This window comes from Diadema antillarum, unplaced genomic scaffold, assembly GCF_040938485.1.
Source record: "Diadema antillarum isolate AM-2024a unplaced genomic scaffold, OU_Dant_1.0 seq00000127_RagTag, whole genome shotgun sequence".
Classification (NCBI taxonomy): domain Eukaryota; kingdom Metazoa; phylum Echinodermata; class Echinoidea; order Diadematoida; family Diadematidae; genus Diadema; species Diadema antillarum.
Window position 1 is genome coordinate 492,756 of NW_027271206.1, and position 26,014 is coordinate 518,769.

A 26,014-nucleotide genomic window follows, 5' to 3' on the forward strand; every position below is an offset into this window, starting at 1 on the left:
ATGGGCATCCACCCTCCTGCTAAAATCCCCCCGGTGCAGGCTCCTACGTAGGACGCTATTGATTTGACATTCTTCATCACTCTCGCACCTGTTCGCTAGCTCCTTCACTTCAATCCCGATTAACTGAAATCCATATTGTTGTATCTGCCAATTCCTGATGCGTGACATATTATATATGTATATATATATATATATATATATATATATATATATATATATTATATATATGTAATATATATACATATATATATATATATATATATATATATATATATTACATATATGTATATATATATACATATATACATATATATATATATATATATATATATATATATATATATATATATATATATATATATGTAATGTAATACCAGGATAGGCCTATATGTGAATGTCTGTCTGTGTGTGTTTGAGCAATTTTAATTTAGTTTACAGCAATTGACAATCTTTAATCTTCGAGTCAAATCATGTCCTCATTCCCCCGCCCCCCTCCCCCCCCCCCCCCCTTGGTGTACAATGGACCTCACGCGTGTTCAAATCTCCGATAAAGGGGTACATTTTCAGCGAAGAGATCTAGCCAGAGATTTGTAAAAAATATATCATTATATATATATGGGGGAGGTTGATTCGACTTTCACCGAAGATTCCTCTTTAAGGAGATTTTTTTTCCTCCCCTCCTCTTTGGACTCCCGAGAAAGTTAAAAAGGGGGTTGTGAAATATTTTCAAAATAGTAGAAAATTTGGTCATATCCCAGGGGGAAAAATCCAGATATTACTGCTACTTTGGAGAGCTCATTTTTCATTCAAGATTATTTCACTTGAAAAAGTAGAATAGAATAAGAGCTCACCTGAGATACATGTAGGTGAGATGCATTGTTTCTAATTTACAGGGGTTTCCAAGAAAAAAGGGGGGTTCAGAAATGTTGGCAGTCTTTATATAAGGGGTGCATTCAAATAAAGTGGGAACGACCAAATGCGTTCCATAATGACACTGAATGAGGATCCAAATATTCCAAATCCTCCAACGAGTAACGGGGTCAAACCCCCAACGGTCCTCAGCTAATCTTTAGTCGCATTCGTGGTGATCTCAGAGAACGTTTTCGTATTCCTGACGCAATCATTTTATGTACCCTCAGTTTTTCACATTGTTTGGGAGCTTTAGATTTTTGCGATGCGGACGTTCAGTGGGGGAAAAAAATCATGTTCTGCGCATGTGCAAATTCGTTTATCAAACTCGATCTGTTGATAGCTCGCGTCGTCTGAGTTTTCACTACGCGTTCTGGGGCTATTTTTACGTCCGCTTAATTTACGACGCAGAAAGCTAACTTGATGCACTGATCATAATTATGGGTGTGCCAGTTTATCTTTGAGAGGGCTGCGTCATCGTGTAATCTGAAGCTAGGGAGCTTTAGATTTTAGACGCGCGGACGTTTAGAGGGGAAAAAATGTTCTGAGCGTGCGCAGAAGCGTGCGTCAACTTGACCCGCGCTTCTGCGCACGCTCAGAACATTTTTTTTTCCCTTTGAACGTCCGCGCGTCTAAAATCTAAAGCTCCCTATTGGCAAAGCGACGCAGTGAGAGAGGGGAACGGCCAACCCAATCGTTGTCTAAAGCGTCCGCGTCGCAAATCAAAAGCTCCCAATAAACATCTGTGTCTGTCTCTTCTTCAGCTTCTGCTTTTTCTCACGAGAAAGGGAACATCGAAAAGCTTCTCTTTTTTGAAATAAGAAGCTGAGTCATCAGCAAGATGGCGAGGAAAACGCCACTTCAGAACGATTTTAAGCGTTGCCTGCTTTGGAGTTGTAAATGAAGACGAGCAGGTCGTTATGAGGCCCTTCGCCCCTGGGAGGGCCGGTGCCGGAGTCGGTCATCGGTCTATCGATTTTTGCAAATTTTTTGCTCTTAAATTGGAACTCGCGTCTTGTTCAAGTTGTCCTCAAATTGCAGAAAGCAAATTTGACGATTCGAACAAAAAGTTGCCAAACTTTAAACTTCACCATTTTTTTCATTAATTCACGTGGTCAAAGGCTCAATTATAATAGTCAACTCTGCCTTTGATTTGAATACATTTCCTTTGGTGAGTCTGACTTAAATGAGATCGAAATTCAAACCGAAATCAAAAGGAATTAATCCAGAAATAGTATCATTCTTGCATCTTATCATTACAGAGTTGCATACAACGTAAGAATTATTGGCTTTATTATATCATGGCCCTTTTTTTCAAAGTTGTCGCAAAATAAATTCACCGTCTTATCAAGCTTTGATGATAATGCTCGTAGCCATGCTGACACTAAAATCTTTGAATTTAAAGTTTTGGTGGCTGGAATTAAAAGTATAGTTGCCCGAAAAGAAAAATGGGATATAAAAATTCATGTCGAATTTATCTGCCCAATCGGGCACAAAAAGACTAAAGTTATGATATATATTCTGTATGTGTTTGTGTGTGTGTGTATGTGTGTGTGTGTATTATATACATATAAACACTTCACTTCATGAAAATATTTAGTTCGATTCATTTAGCATGATATGAAATTTAAACAATAACACGATATACAAGAATGGAACAATTGTATCACATGTATCACAACACTCATGTAATACTAATATTCTGGAAAATGTGTTCAGCTTTAATTGGTTCCAGCTGTTGATATGAATTGGAATTAGGATCGTTGATTTTGAACGAGTTTGATTCTATTCCTGTTCTGAAGAATCATCGTTTTATTCTTCCTCCCCCATCCCCCTCCCCCCCCCCCCCCCCCCCCCGGTCTCCTAATGGCATACAATGAATGGATGAAAGGTGATATGCTATGCAGCCATGCCATGAACCGGCAAAATGCACCCCATGACAACCGATCACTGATGCAGTTCAACAATTGCCATGCGCGCGCGCACAGGAGTGGGAGCCGAGATTGGTCGTGACGATGAGTAATCTGGTTGGCTGCCGCTGGAGGACCCTTCAACGGGAAATCGGATGCAGCCGATCTGTGAGCTATCGGCATCATCATCACTCCTGATCGCTCCATATTTTTTTTTTCTTCTTCTGGAGTTCGGCGGGCAAATAGCAGTATCTACGCACTGGCGCAACTTCCTAAAGCTCACTTTTTCGTGTGTGTGTGTGTGTGTGTTAAGGCAGGTTTGACATAATAAACATAATCATACTCCATTGTGACAGTTCATTGATTCATATCATCTATAGATTTCATCTCTTCGACTGGAGGAGCTAAGGGGGTTGGGAGAGGTTAGAAACCGCCACTTGTGCGCATCTGATCGGACCTGCGTGAAGTCATTGGAGTTTTCTTGACTCTTACAAAGAACTGCTTAATATGAAGTTAAAGTGAAACATCGCCAATGCCTCGCTGATACAGCACACTACCCTGTATAATGAATGCAGTGAAAGAGTTCTGCTGAATGAGAAACCCAATTCACCATGTTTCAGTAGCAAAAAAAAAAAAAAAAAAAAAAATCTCTTGAACGTTGTTGAACACTCTAGAATAATCTCTCATCTGATTGTGGTTGACATGTCTTCTCACCTTAGAAATGACACTAATCACCATTCGCGCTTTACAAGGACATTACGACGATCAATTCCATTATAACCATAAAGCGATATGATGTATAGTAGTAATAATGATGACTACTCGTTCTACAATGTTACTAAAAATGATAGTAATGATCATATAAAATGATAATAATAACGATGATTGGATAGTAGCGTTATTATTCTCAATACTAACAGTTATCATCATCATCATCTTGATTATGATCATCATCAATAATTATCACTCATCATCAATATCACTTTCATCAACGTTACTGCTGCAAGAGGTATGCAGGACCGTACGTGGCTAATGGTGGACGACATGGCATACGTTACTGAAGTTCCAGTGGCTATGACGAGAGATGACAGCGAGTGACAGCGAGTAGCCGATGCTGTACAATCTGCAGCGATTTGTAGATTTCTGTAGGCACAGAGAAGCATGGAGAATAATTGATGATACTTCAAATGGCACCTGACCGGCCCCCGCGTCTGATATTCTGGCGACAACTTTCATAGACCACCAGTCCCTGACCAGTTTGCTTTTCCATCAATTCTTATATTTTTGTCATTTAATAATAATAATAATAATAATAATAATAATAATAATAATAATAATAATAATAATAATGATTATATATATATATACATATATATATATATATATATATATATATATATATATATGTACTTGGACCTACCCTTAACTAGATCTAGAATAAAAATAATGATGATAATAATATTAATAATAATAATAATAATAATAATAATAATAATAATAATAATAATAATATACGTTTTCCCATTCATTTTCAAACATTTTTACTTCAATTTCGTCGCAGGATGTCGGGAATAGGTCAATCTTACTTTCAAATTCGTCTTTCGTCGTTCATTTTCAAATAAAGTCCATTCAATTTAGTCATTTGGCATACATTTTCGTCATTTACAGTTCAAATTCGTCAGTCTCACTCGCAGCGCTCAAAACAGCAGGATCGATTTCGTCTTTTATCAATCATTTTCGTTAAATTTTCATTCATATTCGTCTCATATCTCTATCCGGTGTGATTTTCCAGTCATTCATGTATTTTTTTTTCAATCCCCCCCCCACACACAGAGAAGCACAGATACAGACACATACACAAACAATCCGAGTACAAACTGATACAAACAGACGTACCGTCTCGCAAACGAAAACACTGACAAACGATTTCTAGGCAAACGTGATGAAAGACAAAATTTAAGTGTAGAATTGTCGCCTGTTTAATGTCAAAGAATGGATAACATAATTACGTTTGCTGCTTTCCAGGGTACAAAATTAAAGTTTGCTTCATGCATTATGATGCGAAAATCTGAACATTACGACTTAAGTTCAAAATGTGACACTGACATACTGTCCTGGGTTATTACTTTTGGCTGTCGTTTATCCTTCAATCAATTTTGGTTGGCAGTCATGTTTTTGTGTGTATTGTCTAAGCAAATGGTTAGAGAATAATGTGTAACGATACAATTTACGAGAGAAAGTAAAAATATGTCGGCATAAAGTTGGTTCACCATCAAAATGAAGAATCGACAACATCTGACTAATTTGAATTAAAAATTCATGAAATTGTGTGAACAAAGACGAATTTGATCTTCACATTCTGCGATCCGTCAGCGGGAGGGACGAATTTGAATGACAATTGACGATTCTGAATGATATGTCTTCGAAAATGTTTTCGGATTACAATGACAATTGACGAAACTGAAGTTAGGATTTGCGTTCCACGTGCTTCTCGGGACGAAATTGAATAATAAATCTTTGAAATTGAATGACAATAGTGCGAAAATGGATGGGAAAACCTATAATAATCATCATCATAATCACAGTAAGGTCTTATTTACCTAGGGTTGCCTCTTCAGTATTGCCACTGCTCTACCAGAGGGCCCTGCCATTATTATTACCCTACCGTTGCCAGTTATCCATTCATGCACCTGGGTCGAGAGGGACATGGTGGGCAAAACATCTTGTCGAACGACGTCAGCACTGGGCGGGATTCGAACTCGGGTCCTCCGATCGGGAGTCGAGAGTCTTATCCACTATGCCACAGCGCCCCCACATAGAATAGAGAAATAAAGCTGACCTGTCTATGCAAGCTACACTATTAAGAAGTTATTCCGCGGATGACGTAACAAAGTGTGCACATGCAACCATATTTTCGGGTCCTTTTGTTGTTGTTGCTCTTGTTCTTGTTTTTCTCTTGGTTTTTTTTTTTTTTTTTTTTTTTTTTGGGGGGGGGGGTTCCCCTGTTTTGAGTACAGGTAATCACTCTAATACATTGGCCAATATGTGGCTACAGATTCACGAGGGAAAACCCCAACCAAGTTAGTAACGATTGAGATGACAAGCATTAGCCTTTCCTTACTTCTTCGGTCAATCGTAAGTGCCCGTATAATAGGTGCGTTCTGTGGTGAAAACAAAGAAGGATCAATTAAGAGAACTCGACTGCCGCATGCAGAGACCCTCTTTATATAGGAAGTCATCGAGACAGACATCATTGACACAGTTGTGTCATGAGTCTCATTTCAGGACTTAGATTGCCGGAATCGATTTATTTTTTTCAATCTAGCATGTCATTCACTCTGTCTTTGGGTTATTTCTTTTCAATCATGCATTAATGTGCACCCTTATCACAAATATCGCAAACCAGGAAGAAGAAAGAAGGAATGCGCTAAGGAAAAAATAAAAACAGTCTTAATCATGAATTCAAAGTTTATTAGACGAAAATCGGTTTGAGAATGGCTGAGACACCCAAGTGAAAGGTGGGTCCCACCTTATATTAGGATTGCTCTGTTTTGGATATCTCAGGTATTTGAAAACCAATTTTTCTCAAATAAACATTGAATCCCTCTTGGAATTACATGCTGTTCCATATTTCACACGAGGTTTCTCGTTATTTCACACACACACACACACACACACACACAAATGTCAGAAACCTTAAGTTAGGTCTCAACCAAAACTATACGATCTCTTTAATGTGACTTACACCGTATACGCTTTCGTTATCGGCATCTGCGCACATGGAGTAGTTGGCCCACGATACGTTGTCGCTCAGGGCGAACCATTTCCCGTCCTCTTCGCATCGTTTGTAGGCAAACCCTGCGAAAACAATGGGGGGAAAGTTAGTCATGAAGTGACTTTGAATAGTTTTGGAAACACTTTGTCAACATTAATACAGTGTTATTAACACAATTACTGTTGTAGTTGTAGTTGTAGTAGTAGTAGAAGTAGTAGTAGTAGTAGTATAGTAGTAGTGGTGGTGGTGGTGGTAGAGTAGTAGAGTAGTAGTAGTAGCAGCAGCAATAGCAATAGTACTTATAGTATTTATAGTACTACTACTACTACTATACTACTACTACTACGACGACTTTCTGCTACTACTACCACTCGTACTAGTACTACTACTACTACTACTGCTACTACTACTACCACTATTTACTACTACTTATACTACTGCTACTACTAGAAGTAATGGTATCATAGCAACAGCAGCAGCAGCAGCAGTAGTAGTAGTAGGAGTAGCAGAAGTGTAGTGGTTGTTGTAAAAGTGGTAGTGACAGTAGTAGTAGTAGTAGTAATAATAGTAGTAGTAGCAGTAGTAGTAGTAGTAGTAGTCGTAGTGGTAGTAGTAGTTGTAGTAGTTGTAGTAATAGTAGTTGCAGGAGTAGTAGTAGTTGTAGTAGTAGTAGTTGCAGGAGTAGTAGTAGTAGTAGTAGTATCATAGTATAATGGGAGTACCGGGTAGTAGTAGTAGTAGAAGTAGTAGCAATAGTAGCAGTAGTAGCAGTAGTAGTAGCAGTAGTAGTAGTATTAGTACCAGTCATACAGTAAGTTTTTTTTTAATCCAATTGATTTGTTTCACGTAACCGCTATTCATAGGACGGGAATGAATTCTTGCGAGCATGGAACCTTGGAACAGGCAGCTTTGATCCCCTCCGAAGAACCTGGCAAGGAGGATAGGGCCACAACCTCGTCAGTCATGAGACTTGAACTAAGGGACTCGTGATTGATAGTAAGCAAATAATCAACGTTGGTGAATGTGATGGGACAAACTATCATTTCCGAAGCGATCTGGATGTAGCTATCTTTCCGAAGCGCAACTGAGGTCGCCGAGGAAGTGATAGTTTGTCTCATTGCCTGAAACTAAAAGTTGATTATTTGCTTTGTACAAAATGTATTCCACATCTAGGGTCCTAGATATTCCGGTTCCCATTTTATTCCACATCTGAAACCGTTTTAGCTGTCTTTAGGCATCCTCCGGGCTTAGGCTACGTAGTTTACTTTAGACGTATGCGCGTAGATGACAAAACAACGAATTTGCTCCGCGCCCCACGCGTGGCACCGAAATAAAAGTGCGTTGCACTGTGGTCTATCACTTGACCCAGGTCAAATGATAGACCACAGTGCAACGCACTTTTATTTCGCGCGTACTCAAAATTGTAAGTTATGTCACGAGTTACGACTGTGTGGACTAAGAGATCAGCGAAATAAATTAATGACTGTCATCATAGAGTGTAACGAACTTTTTTTCTCAGGTGATGTGATGGGCAAAACTACGCTTTATCACGTGATCAGCTCTTGACCAATCCTATAGCAAGATTCTTAGTATGTGGAATATAATCATTGTTATTAGCAATCATTAGATTTGCGAAGGTGAGCGCTAAGACGACGCTATTTGGGCCAAAAATAGTGTTCTGTACATGCGCGAGATAGTTGTTTCCCTTTGCCCAATCCGAGAGGAGGCGTCGTCTTAGCTTCCGCGTCCCAGATCCAAAGCTCGCTATTGTCCATTGACCTACAACATCATAATCATCTACACTGTTATTATTGTCCTTTCAATAAGTCATTTCGGAGTTAGCTCATGGGCACATCGGTATCACTGACCTTTCTTTTTTTTTTCTCAGTCGGTTAGGGGCACTTTACTCGTTTCAGAACGACACAAAGTTCATAAGTTATACTAACAATTTCAGTTTCAATTCAATTTTAATCTTATTCAACCATTCAGTAAAAACATACGTATACATATGCAAGCAAAAATATGCATGTAATTTTATCGGAAAGTGCACAATATTGGATTCATCAAACCTCTTCAAACAAAGAATGAACTTGCGTAGACCAGATGACCAGAATGATCCCTCAATTACACTTAAAGGTACTGTTTATACCTTTGGGAGCAGTGATTTAAAAAATGTTCAAGATATCACTTTTGACGCATATGTGTAGGTAAGCTGTATCGCAAAACATCCTACCACATATTTTTTTTGCAATAAAGCATAAATATAAGGAGATATTACTATTTTTCTCATTAATCCATTACTGTAGACGGTTTAGTCTGGAAGCATTTTCATTGTAACTATTGTTCACATTTTGTATATTTAACAATACTTAAAATTGATTATACTGGCTTAAATTTTTACATTGGTTGTATCTACCCCTAACTCACATGTTAGAACTATTTTGAAGCACTAATGCTGTTTTTTCATCTGCAAGAGGTAAATTATGCTTTTAAGCTGGGAAAGCACCCATTTCATTATTTTGCATTGAATATATAAAATGATTAACGATTTCTTTCTATTGATTTTGCCAAATACCACTTTTGCTGTCAGGTAGATGTGCTGGCAAGCAGCATTTATAAGGATTGCACGGACAATCATTACATCACAGATGCTTACAAAGTATCCCATTGAATTACTTCAAACAAATCAACATGCCCGTTGGTGTGACTGACCGTTCATCTGATCACGCGCTCAGTGAAACTCCGAACTGGCTTATTGCTATTATAATTATCACCAGTGTTTCTGATACGGTCATTTTTTATTCACTAGGGGTGGACTTTGTCGATGTAGAATCATTCTCCAACCCTGTGTTGCCATGGTAACCATTCACGCCGCTTTAAGGGGAGGGACGATGTACGTGAGACATCTTGTCTAAAAATTTATACGAACCTTCCAGTTAAGTGTTAAAAAAATGCTGAATGTGAAAATGCGGACAGGTAAAATTCTAAGGGGTGGACTTGTCTTTTACATAGAAATAATTTGTATTGACAAATAAACAATATGCTTTTTTTTTCACCAGAGGCCATCATCAAATTCAAGTTTCGCTTAAAATTGCCGTCTCCGGCATTTTGTTCCTAATATAATTTGATTGAATAATAAAAAAAAAATAATTGTTCCATGTATACTCATGATTACTTTAGGATAATTGTTACGTTGTTAGATTCATCTCCTGAAAAAAAAGCAGAAATAAAAAAAAAATCAAATTAAATTAAAACTGAATGCTTCCTCCTCACCATATAACGAAACGCAGTGTCTTTGAATTTGAGTGAATAATTCGCATAATTATATTTATTAGGCCTACCCATAATCAATTAATTTTTTTCAGGCTTTCAAGAACTTCATATCCATGTGATCGTAGTTCTTTTTGGTTTGGGTCTTTCAGTCAATTTAGCAGCGAACTGTGTGTTTTTTCCCTATTGATTCATTTTCTTGTCTATCTATCTCTTTATCTGTCTATCGATTTTTTTTTTTTGTTCACAGCTAATGAATGCTTCTTCATGTAAACATATTATTTGAACCAACAAAAACAACAACAATAACGGAAAATATATCAACGGCGCTTTTACGATCGCACCATTGACTTGAGAGTTGGTTGCCTTACGATGCCGCCAGAGAAAGTGCGGCGCGAGGAGCGACTTCAGATAGCTCGTGGGCGATAATCGGCGGCCGTGTATCGACCCTTCAACGTGGGCACAGCCATGACAGGTTGTTGATATTGGCGCTCTAAACTGGTGCATGTGCCCTCTTAGGAGCTGTTTGAGATCATCAGGGACTACTGTTCTTATAAAGAGTACAGGGGAAAAATCTTGCCTCATCTAATCAATCAGTCGGCAGAGCTTTATAAGAAGAACATTAAATGTCACGGAGTAGGAAGCCTTTATGACGGAAGCGAGGGTTATCAAACAGTCAAAGTCCTCAGAGTTACTTTAGAAAACACGCGCATTATGTCATTGAGCTCACAATGTCGTTTCGGTATACATTGTGATACGTTCCAAACATTTTGGTTTGACGATTGCAACTGGCAAAGTAGTCCAGGTCAGGTGCACATGATGAATAATATTATTGATCTACTCGATTACGGGAACGATCATCAGAGTTTCTCCGGGATGTCTTTTTTTCCACGCGCACCAAGATTCAATTAAGCCTGCCTAGTTGGGCAGGCCGTCGTTGATTACGTGGTCGGAAAGTATTGTCATTACACCTAAATAGAATTCCTTGTCACGTTCTATCGCCTATTAGTGATAACAACACTCCCAGGCGAGGAATTCGAGCTTCCCCTAAAAAAAAAAAAAAACAGAATAAAGTAAACATCCTCGGGAATTTTGACAAAATAGAAACAAAGAGAGGGGTACGAGGATGTACTGAGCTTTGTTAAGTGGCTCTTAAAACTGGTACTAGTTAAAACCGGTTAGATAAAGCATGACTTTTGAATTCAGCCACATTCCTAGAAATGATTGCAACGTCCAGATGACAAACAATGGCAAAAAAAGGAAAAGAGAAAGAAAGAAATATGATGTGACTGAATAGGGAAGACTTACTGCCTGGGTGCTTGGTGGGGCACGGGAGCCGCGTCGTCTGGTTTGCTGCTGTCTGCGGCCAGCACATGACTCCATCCCATTCCCGGCTGCAATAAGGTCCTGCCGATGAGAGTAAGAAAGAGGGAAAGAGAGAGAGAGAGAGAGAGAGAGAGAGAGAGAGAGAGAGAGAGAAGAGGGGAGCAAAAGTGTGTGAGAGAGAAGGGAAGCGATTAGGATAGAAGAAAAAAAGAAGTTTTTCTGGTTACCGATATGTTTTTTTTTTTTATTTTTCTTATTTCAAAATTACGCTCTGCACCAGTTCACCATTATGAATGTTTCTTACATATGCTTGATGTGGTGTGATCTACCACAGATATTGGAGGAATTGAAAAAAAAAAACCTGCTTTGACTTATTCCAAGAACATGAGCTCGTGGAAGAGCTTAATGACACATTAATAAGATCACTCGTCCATTACTGATGAGTTCATGAAGTCACGCAAAGTTCTACAGAGCATAGCTGTCAAGAAGACGCAGTATGATGCACTGAGCCTTTGAGTGGCTTGCTATGGTAACGAATTAAAAAAAGAAAAATTAATAACCATAACTAATCTGTGAGAAAAATTGTATTTTGTTGTTGCTGCTGCTGTTGTTGCTGTTGTTGTAGTTGTTTTTGTTTTATTGTACAATTGTAGTTGTTGTTAATGTTGTTGCAATGGGGCTCTAAGCCTCTAAGCCAGATCAAAGGTCTTAGGTCAACCTCAACTCAGCGATCCAGTCCAGATTTTGATAAGAGAAACAAACAAACAAACAAAAATTCACACATACGAAGAAAGAAAAAAATCAAGCAAACCACATAACAGTATAAACAATCACGGACTTTTGCTCAATAAGACTTTGGTTTGGTTTCGTTTGACGTAAGAGCCTTTGTTGCTTCTACCACACACACAGATACAGACAAAGGGAAGAAAATATCGCAAAATTTTAACGCTAATTTCATTATCTTATCATAGTAACCATTTTTTTTTTGAATAAGCAAATATATTTTTAGTCAATATTGCTTTATTTGGATATATACACATATATTCATACATATGCATACACAATTACATTATGCATGCCTTTGTAAGAGCCTGCATCATTATGTATCTGTATGTATATGTTTTATATATACCCTGTAAGAAAGGTTTCTAAAGAAAAAAAACTGTAATGATGATTTACCCTCAAAACAATCTATCTCTCTCTCTCTTGTGTTAGATAGGTGCGTGTCTATATTGATTGTGCGTATGTGCGTGTGTGTGTGTGTGTGTGTGTGTGTGTGTGTGTGTGTGTGTGTGTGTGTGTGTTTCGTATCCAACTCATACTATTGAAAAGATCCCTCACGGAGAGCGTAGAGCTCGGCGTAAACCCTTACAGCGAGGTTTTCATCCATCAGCTCACAACGCGGAAAACGGAATTAAAGGGGCATTCCAGACGATTTTCATAATTGCACATCATGTAGTACATAAATCTACAGCTCCGTGTATATATTTGTGGAATATATTGTGGTCCTCGAGCAGAGAAACAATTCGCTGAAAAAATCTTAAACAAATTACAATGAACAGTGTTGATGACATAGGAGCCTCACATATTTCAGAAATGTAGCAGTGTAATTCCATTACAATTCACCTGTGTAGAATGTATGCGTACCATCTTCTTTTGTTCTGCTTCCTTGAGTCCCAACCCATGCATTCTTATGGTGAGGCTGCCATGTCATCATCCTTGTTCACTGTAATTTGTTGTACATTCTGAAAACATTCTTATTCGTCAACCCAATCACTATGAATACCGAAACTCTGTACTCGGTATAACCAATTTATAGTTGTTCAAATGTAAAAATCTGAATTTCATCCGGAGGTCTCCTTTAAAGACGTCGACCTCGAGAGATTTTACCCAGATGATCAGAAGGAGTCATGAACACCGCATCTACCTGACGGCTCCGAATGATATGTAAATCCGTACAAAAATGATGGGAAATTGAAATTCATGAATGTGGAGTGATTTACGACACATCGTAAATGAAGTAATCAACATCAATATTACAGCTTCACATACCAGGTAAATCAACGTCGAGATAAATAGGACATGTAGGATAAGGTCCTTATTTCAATACTGCAGAGAAATTCGGGGAGCCGGAAACCTTTGCATCACGCAAAGCTCGCCACCAGACAGTCAGCCAGGTACAACTTATGCAGCAAATAAAGCCAAATGGAAAGCGGCAGTAGTCGCTGACTGGGGAACAGAAAATAATATGCCATTTTGTTTTTCAATACCTTTTCTTGTCCATATTTAGTCCGCTTTTGCTATTGCATTTTTTTCTTCCATTTCATTGATTTCTCCATGTTCCGCAGTCCTGAGGCGATTGATTTCTCAAAACATCCGAGGCGACGAGAAATTACCGAGACTTCCGCGGCTGTTTTTTAACATACCGATGCATTTTTTAAAAGGGAAGGCTTCCGTGACAAAAATTTGTGAGGGATTTATCATAACGCTCTGCCCCAAGGGAGTCATGGCTAAGCCATTACCGCGCCCACTTCGTAGAGCTTTCGGCCCATCATAGTCGCCAAAGACCCGCGCGCTTGACACGTTTAAACATCTCACTCTTGTTAAGTTTAGCACATAATGCATTCGTTTCAAACCAGATTCTCTAACGGAGCACGGGGCAGAAATGCCAGTCGTGTCATCATCATATCAACTTGAATGCGCAAAGTTGTCATGACAACAGGATGTTGAGGGATGGAAAAAAGAAAGAAAATAAAAATCAGTAGTTTAGGGCTCATTTTGGGATGAAGTTCAGAATTGCATATAAAGACATACGAATCCCCGTAGTGTTCTTAGTTGTAAGTATACAGACTTCTTTTTTTTAGGTCTAAAATGTCAATTATTCTATGAAACAACGCCATGAACAGTATTATGCATAATGGCATAAATTAATGAACGGCAAGAAAAAAAAAAGGAATAGCCATTACTTGCCCCTCCCACCCCCATTGTAAAAATGTGCCTTTAAATTACTGTGTCTCTCGAACACTGTACTCCTGTGTTATTGTTCGTGACTGTCGATAGCACGTGAAAAATTTATGACTTTCTAATTCGAAAAGGAGAAGAAAATTCATACGTGTGAATATAACATTATTGCACATGCTGTAAGGTATATGGTCTGGTTGACTTCGCAGTCATCGCAGTGAAATCTGTAAAGAAGTATATAAGATGTAGGCCTAAACTGGTCAGGTTGCTAACGAATTAATCTGAAACAGCATTCAGTTTCTAATTTTGCCATCCTCTTTATAAATACGTTAAAATTGAAAATACATTTCGTTGCTAGGCCTGCCCCTCTTCTTATATCTTATTCTCTCTTTCTCCAAACTTGCCATATCTATATTATGTGCATACACAACCAAATATAAATAAGTTATATATTATATATATATATATATATATATATATATATATATATGAATATATATGTATATGAATATATATATATAATATATATATATACATACATATATGAATATATATAAATAATATATATACAAATATATATATATGAATATATAATATATATATATACATATATATATATACATACATATATATATATATATATATATGTGTGTGTACATTTATGTATGCAAACAAATCGCTTGTGTGTATATATACTTATTGATGCACATTCATGTGTGTTGTAGAAAACAACATTAGAGTAAAACATAAAGCTTGACAGTATAAAAGGGTTTTTTAACACTACTACGTCTCTCTTAAAGGTCACATCCGTACGAGACAAATTGAGTAGGGATTGAGGCAGCAAATATCAGAGTGCATCATATTATTTGTTAACTCATTCTGTCATACGGTAAATGCCCTCTTATCTCAACCTCCCTCTCTCTTTCAAATTGCTTCTTTACATCTCCTTTTTCCTACCATATCTCATTATACATGTATGTCTCTCAATTCGCCTCGATGACTACTTTGCACACGTCTGTTCGCTTTGCACACCCAATCTAGACGTGATGATGGTCTTTAGTGTGGCTGCCAGACGCTCGGAAATTGAAGAGGCCCGCATCAATTTTGTCAATTTCGCGCGCTTTTGTTAATCTGTAACGCCTCTTCTCGGAAAACCACGCGCGCCCTCTCAGCTTCATGTATACTCTCTCGCTCTCTCTTTCTCTCTTTTTTTATCTGCTCATCTCTGATGCGTCTTACATTTGTGTCTTCTCTTCGTGAAGTGCCTAGAGTGATTGCTTGAATGCATCGATCTGGAGGAAGTGTAGAGAAAATGAGAAAATATGGAAGAAAGGGAGAATGTGTGTGCGCGTGCGTGTGTGCGTGTGTGTGTGTGTGTGTGTGTGTGTGTGTGTGTGCTTCCGTGCATACTGGTTGTCTAAGTAGTCACTGCTCATTATTTATTTTGATTGACCAGTAAATGAGCAAAATAGAAGTAAGTAGAGAAAAAAAACAAAACAAAACGCAACCCCCAAAAATAAGACGTGAAAGATAGGACTATGGTTAGAAAAAAAAGGGAAGAAGACTACATGCGTATATTTTAATGGATAATATACTCTCTCATACTGCACCATCAAAATTAGGCCTCATCATAAGCTCCTTAGATATAGAGAAACTTATTATTTTGTTTAACAAAGTCACAACATCATTGTTGTCAGAAGGGCTCAAAATTCGTCTTCCAACATCTGGAATTTACTTGCAATACATCGAAAGTACTTTCCAGCACGAACCTTCTTTTTTTTTTCTGCTGACACGAGTTGCCAGGATAGTATTTTGAGATCAAATGTGTGGAATCATTTCAATCGTAGTACACGGACTTTTATTCCTGGAGCGCCCTCCCCATTCAGCATGTAAGTAGGTAGAACATTACGCGATGATCGGTCGTGTCCTCACAATCGTATTTCCCAATAACTAACTGCAAACTATTCACACTAGCGCAGAAGATCGGTGGTACTCTTGTTGCCTGATTGATTGATTATCGATAATCGACTATAAAACTGTACGTAGCAACCACGATATAGGGTATGCTTTGGGATTGATTTATTGATTATCGATAATCGACTATAAAACTGTACGTAGCAACCACGATATAGGACATGCTTTGGGATTGATTTATTGATTATCGATAATCGACTATAAAACTGTACGTAGCAGCCACGATATAGGGCATGCTTTGGGATTGATTTATTGATTATCGATAATCGACTATAAAACTGTACGTAGCAACCACGGATATCATAACGTTATTTTACATTTTGCTCATACACGAATGTAAATTTTAGAGCGAAAATTCTTAGATCTGCAGACGTAGTTATGAAAACTATTGTCACGCATTTTTGGTTAAGATATTTGATGTAACGTTATGTATATAGCATTACATGTTTTCATTGCTTTCATGATTTTTATACTAGTCTATGTAAAGGATGTCTCGCTAACGCTATTGCAAATTACTAGTTTAGCTAGCCCAATCTCAATCTCGGCATCTATTGGCAATAAACTTCAACATAATTTATAGTGGGACTTTATTGTGGGACTTTCACAAAATAGGAAATATATTCTGCCCATCTTCGACAAATACAAGTCGCCGTTACACTATGTTTGTTTGTTTGTTTGTTTGTTTGTTTGTTTGTTTGTTTGTTTGTTTGTTTTTACTTTAATGGTATGGGAGAAGGTGGTCAAATATTTGGATGAATCCATCATTTTTTTTTCGAGTATCCCTTGTTCATACTGGGCATCAAAATACGTGAGGCAGTGCCAAATGTGTCGCTCTGCACACACTTTGAATATTTAGACAAAAATTGCAGAATGTATATTGTGTAGTTGTATATTCGTTGATCCACTCAACGATCAATGTTTCCGTTTAAGCACAGTATCTGTTCTATCTTTTAATGAAGAATTAAACATTGCTACAATGTTGTATCATTGTGATGTGTCTGCAAGTCGCCATAGGTAAAGAAGGTATGCCTCCTACTTAAAGTGAATTTGTATTACTACTTCATATCCATCACATTGAGTGCCAGTTTAAGGCATTGCAAGCTTCCTTATCTATAGCCGACCTTGCCATCCATGGTAACAATTAAGGAGTAATGCATCTTAACATTTCCAAAGCACACTTGCGATACTCTCCTAAAAACACTTTCTTGATGAATCACACGCTGGCAATTAAGGGCCTTGTTTTAGCATCTCCTCCTTAAATAGACCAAAAAAAAAAAAATCCTTGAAGCACAAAGTTGAAATATATCTGGCGCTGGAGAAGTGACATGTTTAATACAACCAGGTAATATATACAAGTATTTCAGCACACGCTGTTAAATACTGCGTGTAGGCGTGTATAGTTGTGATTGACTTCTGTCAGATACAGGTGCGCGAATCAATTACGTGCCGTCACTATCGCTGACGCCAGCGGAAATTTTCGAAGCTTATAGCCGTAGACGTATGCAAAGCTGCTTTTGTGTCTCGTCACTCCAGCTCACCTTTTCTGTTTTAGCCGTCTAATTTCATCGTCGTTTCTTTTGTCTATAAAAGTCTTACCATGCGTCTTAAATTCTCCTCACTGTGTAATGACTCTGTCGTTTTGCGTTTGACCGGATTTAATATGCATGCATGCTATCTGATCAACTGCAGCTTTGAAAACCACCCCTCCTGCTCAACGCTCCTTCTTACCCCAGTGCTCTCCCCACGATCTTCCCCTCCTTCAACCACCCCTCACACCCCAACTGCAATTCACCCTTGTTACTTGCGACCAGTCCCATCCAACAAAAGGCAGGATTTACTCGCTCGGGAGCTTGGAGATAACATGAACTAGATCTCATCGTAGTTGCTTGTTTGTTTATTTGTTGGTTTGGTGGTTGGTTGGTTGTTGTTTTTTTCTATTCTGCAAATTCATCTAACACTCTCAAACAGAGGTCAGAAGATTGACGTGCCGAATGATGTGAAAAGTAATCTTTTCTTAATGACGTAGAAGCGAAAATAGGCGACTATTGAAACACTTTATTGAAACTGTTCATCGCTCACTAATTGCCTGGAGGGACAACACACACACACACACACACACACACACACAGATACACACACACAGATACACACACATAATGATAATAATAAATTCAGCTCTAGAACTATAGAGAGAGAACTTAGAAGTTTTAACTACTTAAAGGTTTCGAATTCTATCCATCCCATCCCCATTTATAAAAGTGGATCTCTCTTGTAAATTTTCTGCCTTATAATTTATTGCTATAATCATTAAAAAAAACAATGTAGATTGTCCTATTTGTAACATACCGCTACAATACGTTATAAGATTTCGATTTCGCACTGTCTGAATACTTCATATCCAACAAAGATTAAAGGCATTATTTACCATTTGCAGATTACACAAAAATGCAGCTTTAGTGCTTCAAAATAATTCAGAAGTATGAGTTAGGGATAGAAACAACCAACGTTAATATTTGAATCAGTATAATTAATATTTGGCATTGTTATTAAATATACAAGGTGTGAACAATATTCATAATAAGAACAATTCTATATTAAACCGTCTACAGTCATGGTTTAGTGAGAAAAATAGTGATATCTCCATATCTAATTAGGCTTTATTGAGAAAATTTTACATGCAGGATGTTTTGTGATACAACTGACCGACACATATGCAGAAAACATGTGATATCTTGAACGTTATTTCAAATCACTGCAAACAAAAGTAAACTGTACCTTTAACTGATTTTGATATCTTCCAAACAGTGAAATTCGACTTTCAGAAAGAGACACAGAGAAAAATTGACTCTTGTTCCTCTTTAAGTATTAATTCCTTCTCTCCCTCTCTGTATATATATATATATATATATACATATATATATCATAATATAATTATATATAATATTATGTATATATATATATATATATATATATATATATATATATATATATGTATATATACACGTATACATACACGTTATATGATATTATATATAATACTTTATATATGTGTGTGTATATATATAACGCGAGAGATCAATCCTGGCCGAAACGTACGTGATGTCTCATTGTAAAGCAATCAAAATTGATTCGACTGTAATCATTGTATACTTTATGTTTTAATAATTGTATGATCATTGCATTTCTGAAGGACGATACAGGAATTGAATCTGTTTTCTTTACATAATACCAACACATTTTAGTTGACGAGGTAATGTTAAATTGCATTTCTGTGATGAAATAATTGACTTATTTGTGCAAAGGCAATGTTTTAGAAGAGTTATATTATTGTTATCATTATTTTCATTAGATTGTATAATATTGCAACGTATAATAATGCTATTATCATAGCACATCATGCCATGCAAACAACTACGTGGAGCTGCCATTGAACGTTTTAACTATGTGCCGTGCTTAAATAGATGAATGAATGAATAAATGAATGAACAAATGAATGAAAAAGTGCAGTCATAGGCATATTAAGACGAGGAAACCGCAGGTGACGTCACCTTCTCCAGGTGAGTAGCTCGGTTTCCACTTGAGCGCGCCAGCCAATAAGTATAGGGCCTTTGTTCTATCGAGGAGATACTAGTAGGCGCACCTCCTTGGTTCATCACAATCAGCGCGGTGAGCCTGCTTTCAAAATATCTCTTCTTTGCTACTTTACGAAGGCGGAGCAGAAACAGAAATCATGTCTTCTGCTGGTGAATCTACTGACAGTGGCACGAGAGTGATAATGTGGTGTGTGCCCAGATCCGTATCGTCTGCCTTGACCAAGTGTCTCAGTGCCATCCAGGGAACGGAGATCTATTTCGAACCCTATACCGTCAGCTACCAGGCCAATAGGTCGTACAAACGTTTCAGCGGAGGCGACATCCCAAAAGTGTACGAGGGGAACGAGGAGGCGTTTGACACAGCAGCTCGTATCGTTTCTGCCGATACAGGTTCCTATATGGATCCCAAGCGTCTAGCGTGAGTTGTGGACAAATGGAATATGATGATACATAATATGAAATATATAATATACATGTTTATTTATTTCTATTCATTTCATTAGCATGTTATATTATATACATTACATTATCTTGTTACAAAGTTGATAGTAAAAGGTGGAACAGTGCCCGTTTTTGAATACTTACAGCATCTGAGAGGTTGCAAGAAGCACAGGCGCAATGATTTTGATTAGTTTTGATTTGATTTGGAGCTACATCACAGTCAGGTGCACGCTATACGTAGGTAGTCAGAATCGGTGATTATTCAAATCAAGAGCAGAACGTGGAGTGACACACAATCTGATCATTCTTGATTTTATTGTCATTTTGCAGTTTGGGGTACTTAAACCAATTAATCTTGGAGAAATTCAACCAGATGAAAAAGGGATATTAGCCGTCCACGTAGAATTTCATCAATAGGTGTTTCGATTAAAATGAATCGAATCAGTGATATTTCAGCATAGAAGATAACAAAAGATGAGGCGTTAAAAGGAAATTAACCATAATTATGACGACCATGATTTAGGAACTGTTTACGAATACATAGAGAAAGTGTTGGTGAGAACAATGCATTGTAGCTATAATAAAGACGTATTGTACGACATTAGCTCTCTAATTTCCTGTTTCAGATATGCATCAGTCAAAAAAATGCTGGAAACGTCGAGCAGTAAGCACGTGTTTGTAAAGGACATGGGTTCAGGAGTGGCGGACGATAACTTCCGGTTTCTCCCTGAAGGATACCAGCACACCTTTCTCATTCGCAATCCCATACGCTTTATCAACTCGTATCGAAGGGGTATTTATATCCAGTATAAACAGCTAGGTCTTCTCAAAGGCGAAGCTGCCAATGAACGGACGTTCGATGTTGAATGCGATGACAAGAACTTTCCACATGGATTTTACATGAAGGAGCCCTACGATATCTGGAAGTACGTCAGCGAAAACATCGATGGCAATCCGATCGTAATCGATGCTGACGATCTCCTGGCAAAACCAGCAGCAATCCTGAGCGCTTATTGCTCAGCGGTGGGACTCCCTTACAGCGAGTCACTTCTCAAATGGGATGCTTCCACAGAATCAGTGAAGTCAAGGAAAGCGGCTGGGGATAACTTCGTTTTTGATCTTGATCACTTCTTTTCGACTGCAGCCAGGAGCAGCGAATTCCTTCCGGCAAGCAAATTTCCTCCCCGTGAGAGTCTGACCCCTGACGTCATACGTGGTTCGGAGAGGGTCATGAAGTATTTTGACGAAATGTACGAGTCTAGACTGACTGTGTAAGGCTTTTTGAATTTATCTACAGTCACTCCCATCTCTTCTGTTCCTTTACCTGGAGGCTTAGGATGCGTAGACGCGTAAGACTAGCATACTTTGTAAATGTGTCATGATGTCTTGATAGTGCGGCTTTGTTTTATATCAAGGTTACTTTCTTTACTGTAGTTCTTGTACTTCATATTGTGTGTTAGTACCTTTTGCCTGTAATATTCTTTTTTTTTTAATTTCTGGTAGATAAGGCATACTTTCTCCTTACTTTCTCCTTACAATTTTTACCATTAGTGCGTACTTCGAGTGATCAGTCTTCTTACAAAGATAAATCTATATACATATATTTCCGTTATTGGATTTATTCTTCATTTCTTTCTGCTGTCATCACGAAGCATACTTGTTTATAGGCTTTGTATATCGTCATTATCTTCATTGCTTTTAATACGCACTAAACACGTTTCATAACTGCATGTATATCAATGTACCCTTGGTTTGCTGGAATAAGATAACGTAAACTTTATGCTTTTCTACAATCATTCCATGTCGTCTATCACACAACATTCTTAAAATCATATCGATAAATATTGATACACAACATATGCATAAATAAACTGTAAATTTATTCTTCTACGTAGAACAGTTATTGTAAATTGCACTGTGTAGGCCATACGTTCTGTTTGATGGGGATGAAGTCAAATGAAATTTATGTGGAGCTACGATAATCAATATCGAAATGATTGAAAGAGGTTTTAAATGTTCAAAACCAGCCGAATACCCTCCAAAATACTAGTATAATATGGACTGGCGTTAAGGGGGATACGACATTTATTGCCCTCGCTGGAATAGTATTGCCCTCGTCCTATTCTAGTGAGGGCAATAAATGTCATATCCCCCGAAAGGACAGTTCATATTATTATTATTATTACCCATTTTCAGGCATTTTGTTAGGCATCTTCGAGCAGTTACATTACTATGTAAACTTCCCGATTAACTGTAACAAAATCCACTCCGCGTCAGGTTGAACCCTACACCACTGCGCTCATCTACACCCACATGCTTGCACACAACTCCATGCACAATCAGGTACGCCGCCCGCTCACACAGTCGCAGCGACCGTTCTCGTTTTTACGCGCTAACGTATTGTTTTGTGCACGGTGTGTGTAACTGACACACAGCGACGTCCTTGAATGTCTTCTCTTTGTGGTTGATTGGATCTTATTTGTCTATGTTATCTGTAACTGTCATTAAGTACTCTGAATGTAACTGGGGGGTATTTCATGAAGGAACTTGTCGGATAAAATATCTGACAAGTCAATTATATCCGACAAGTTTTGAGAAATTCTTTAATCTGATCGGCTGATTTCTCTGAACTTGTCGGATATAATTGACTTGTCGGACATTTTATCCGACAAGTTCCTTCATGAAATGCCCCCCTGAATCTGCATTTGCATGAATATTCTTATGTATCCAATATCGGATCTTATTTGTCTATCATTAAGTACTCTGAATGTATACTCTGAAATCTGCATTTTCATGAATATTCTTATGTATCCAATATCGGATCTTATTTGTCTATGTTATCTGTATCTGTCATTAAGTACTCTGAATGTTACTCTGAATCTGCATTTGCATATTCTTATGTATCCAATTCTACAAAGGGGATAACTTGTCTCAAGCCTTTGGCTTTCTTTGTGAACTCACCGACACATTTTACTCTGTATATATTTCTATTTTTATGATTATCAATAAAGTGAATTGATTGAAAAAAATGAATGTTTGCATCTTAAGTGAATGGCGAAACCCGGAAGAAGGAAAATACCAACCAATATCGCCCGCTAACCTCCACGACTCTGCAAAATACCAACTGCAATTGCCTCGTAAAACTACCTCGTACGGGTAATAATCCCGAATGTGGCCCCGACAAATTTCATTAGGGCCACATTCGGGATGTATACGGATGGAATTCGGTTGGATTCGGGGAGGCATTCGGGGCATTCTGGGCAGATTCGGGCCTATTCGTTTCATTAGGAGGGTAACGGCCCGAATCATCTAGCCAAATAGACCCGAATATCACGAAAAATCTGCCCAGAATGCCCCGAACACCTCCCCGACACCATCCGAATCATTACCAGAATAGAGAGCAGAATAAAGGCGAATGAGCCGAATAGGCCAGAATACGGACGAATAGCAGCCGAATAGGTCGAATGAGCGGCCAGAATAACCCGAATAGTCTTGCGAATATAGCCAGATTGGCTATACGCGTGCAGGGCGGCTTCTGCTTCATTCCGCCTGTAGCACACGACATGATAACATCTCTCTCTTTCTCTCTCTCTCTCTCTGGCATATTCGGCACATTTGGCTATATTCGTACCGTTTCGGGTTGACATTCGGGTCGTCCTTCGGCTATATTCGGCTGTAATCGGGTCACATTCGGCTCGATTCTGGCCACTATTCGGTTTGACATTCAATGTTTTACCATCTGCGCGACTTTTCGAATACTCCATTCGTTGCAAGTTCAATTGTTCTATTCAACTCCGCTCCACGTCGTTGAATAGAACAAATAAACTTGCACGCTCATGTAATATTCGGAACATTCGCACTCATAAACTTTGGATATTTGTATAATATATCCTAGGCGTACGCTCCTTCACAGTTTGAAGTATGTAATTATTACACTTAAAGTTAAGAATGATAACGAACGAAATTATGTCGTTGTGAACATCATTTCAATAATGTAACCTTTACAAGCCGTTGCATGTAATTCTGACAACTGCAAAATGAGATTAACAAGTAAAGAAAATATATATTATGTTCCGTTTACAAGCCCATCACTATAGTGTCATAGCTGATCTATTGTTGTATTTTATTCAAATGCATGTACAGTGTGATTTCTATGGGAACTTGTTCGAAAAAACCTCACCTGACCCGAAATATGAAGACTATGTTTTTGTTTATTATAGCTAGCCATGATGCTCGTACATGGTTGAAACCCAAGCTATTACAAAATACTGTGTCATCATTATTTCGGTACTAATTAGTACCAGTACTGATTCCTATTTAGGTGACATAAAAATATATAATATATCTTTAACTATTGTCACATAGTGATTAATGCCGAATCCTAGTAAGCCAATATGAAAACGTATAACATTATATATCTTCTTAATATTCTCACCTGAATGATTTGTACTGATTTATATTTAGGGAATATCAAAATGCATAATATCATATCACTGTATATCGCAGTGTTTGCATGGAATAAGGGATTTTGTTGTCATCATGTCTGTGTAGCACTTTTCATGAATCGTTGCTACTTCAAGGAAATGGGGCATTGAAAGAGGATGTGACAAGTGTGATTTTGGAAGGGACAGTGAAATAGAGTGAAGTGAAAAAACAGGAATATTATTTTGCAGCGCATTTTACTGATTTCACTGGGATAAAAAATATGAATAAATCGGTTACCAGTCAACACAAAACGCATAAAAGCAGTGCGTGTACATTTTAGTCTAAAATCCCTTTTAAGCATTACTTTCAGAATAACGTTTCCACTTTATTTATTTTTCTAAATCGAAATGAAGTGAGGTATTTAGAGACCTTACCAACCTGATAAACATGATGAACATTTCTGAAGCATTTCTTGGGTTTTGTTATGGTGATAAGTATGCGTTCTCAAGGTATGACAAATAAGGTCAAAGGACAAGTTCACCGTCATAAATGCATGTGAATTGTGTGAATGCAGCAATATAAATAGACTACATCGATGAAAGTTTGAGAAAATTTTTACAATTTGTTCAAAAGTTTTTGCTGGATAAAAAGACTACTTTATCTTGTGATGTCACAATCACGAATTTCATGTTTATCCAAACAATACTTTCTTCTCTTCTTTCCCACTAACAAAACTGTGGGGTTTTATCTAGAAAACAATAAATTACAATTTTCCTGAAGACAAAGTGTCTGGAATGACCTTCCTGAAGACTCATTACCATTAGCCCTATCTCCCTCCTCATATTGTTTGTTTGTTTGTTTGTTTGATTTATTTTTCTTCCAACACAACTTCATACATAAATTAAGATTCTTGTCAGTAATATCACACAGAATATCAATAAGCAGGTTACAATGTACATGATTCAAAGAAGGAAAAATTGATGTGTAAATTAATTCCATTAACAAAATATAACTCGTATTACCAAATTTCCAAATAATTACCTGAGAAACAAGGAAAAGTAGAAACTACGCGTTGCGTAATATATGTCCCCGCCGGAAGTAGCATTTTGTAGCAAAATGTACAATATAGGTCAAAAATCAAGGTCAAAGGTCAAAATTCTGTGAAGAAGTTTTGAAGCCCTCACCTAGTGCCATCACATAAAGTGAACGGAATCGAAATCGGGTTAGAAATGGCGAAGGAGTAGCATTTTGTAGCAAAATGTACAATACAGGTCAAAAATCAAGGTGAAAGGTCAAAGAAGTCAAAGGTCAAAATTCTGTGAAGAAGTTTTGAAGCCCTCACCTAGTGCCATCACATAAAGCAAACGGAATCGAAATCGGGTTAGAAATGGCTAAGGAGTAGCATTTTGTAGCCAATGTACAATAAAGGT

General features: G+C 37.7%; 2 protein-coding genes across 2 annotated transcripts in view; one reads left to right on the forward strand and one right to left on the reverse strand.

The window, feature by feature from the left end:
- The window catches only part of LOC139727358 (vasoactive intestinal polypeptide receptor 1-like), a 193,780-nt gene that overhangs the window by 26,545 nt on the left and 141,221 nt on the right, over positions 1–26,014 (reverse strand). Inside the window, exons 3-5 of the mRNA XM_071638318.1 lie at positions 11,173–11,271; positions 6,561–6,677; positions 3,935–3,962 (exon numbers count right to left, since the gene is read on the reverse strand). Of these exons, the coding sequence (XP_071494419.1) occupies positions 3,935–3,962; positions 6,561–6,677; positions 11,173–11,271 (244 nt within the window). The remainder of the gene's footprint in view (positions 1–3,934; positions 3,963–6,560; positions 6,678–11,172; positions 11,272–26,014) is intronic.
- LOC139727343 (uncharacterized) lies at positions 19,856–21,434 on the forward strand. Its single transcript, XM_071638303.1, has 2 exons — positions 19,856–20,136; positions 20,786–21,434. The coding sequence occupies exons 1-2, from the start codon at positions 19,856–19,858 to the stop codon at positions 21,432–21,434; spliced, it is 930 nt and encodes a 309-aa protein (XP_071494404.1).

What these genes read in the sequence shown, in the direction of transcription:
- LOC139727343 (XM_071638303.1), top strand. Translation starts at nt 19,856, where the DNA reads ATGTCTTCTGCTGGTGAATCTACTGACAGTGGCACGAGAGTGATAATG. An exon ending in ATGGATCCCAAGCGTCTAGC is followed by an intron (nt 20,137 to 20,785) that starts GTGAGTTGTGGA and finishes TTCCTGTTTCAG; the next exon opens with ATATGCATCAGTCAAAAAAA.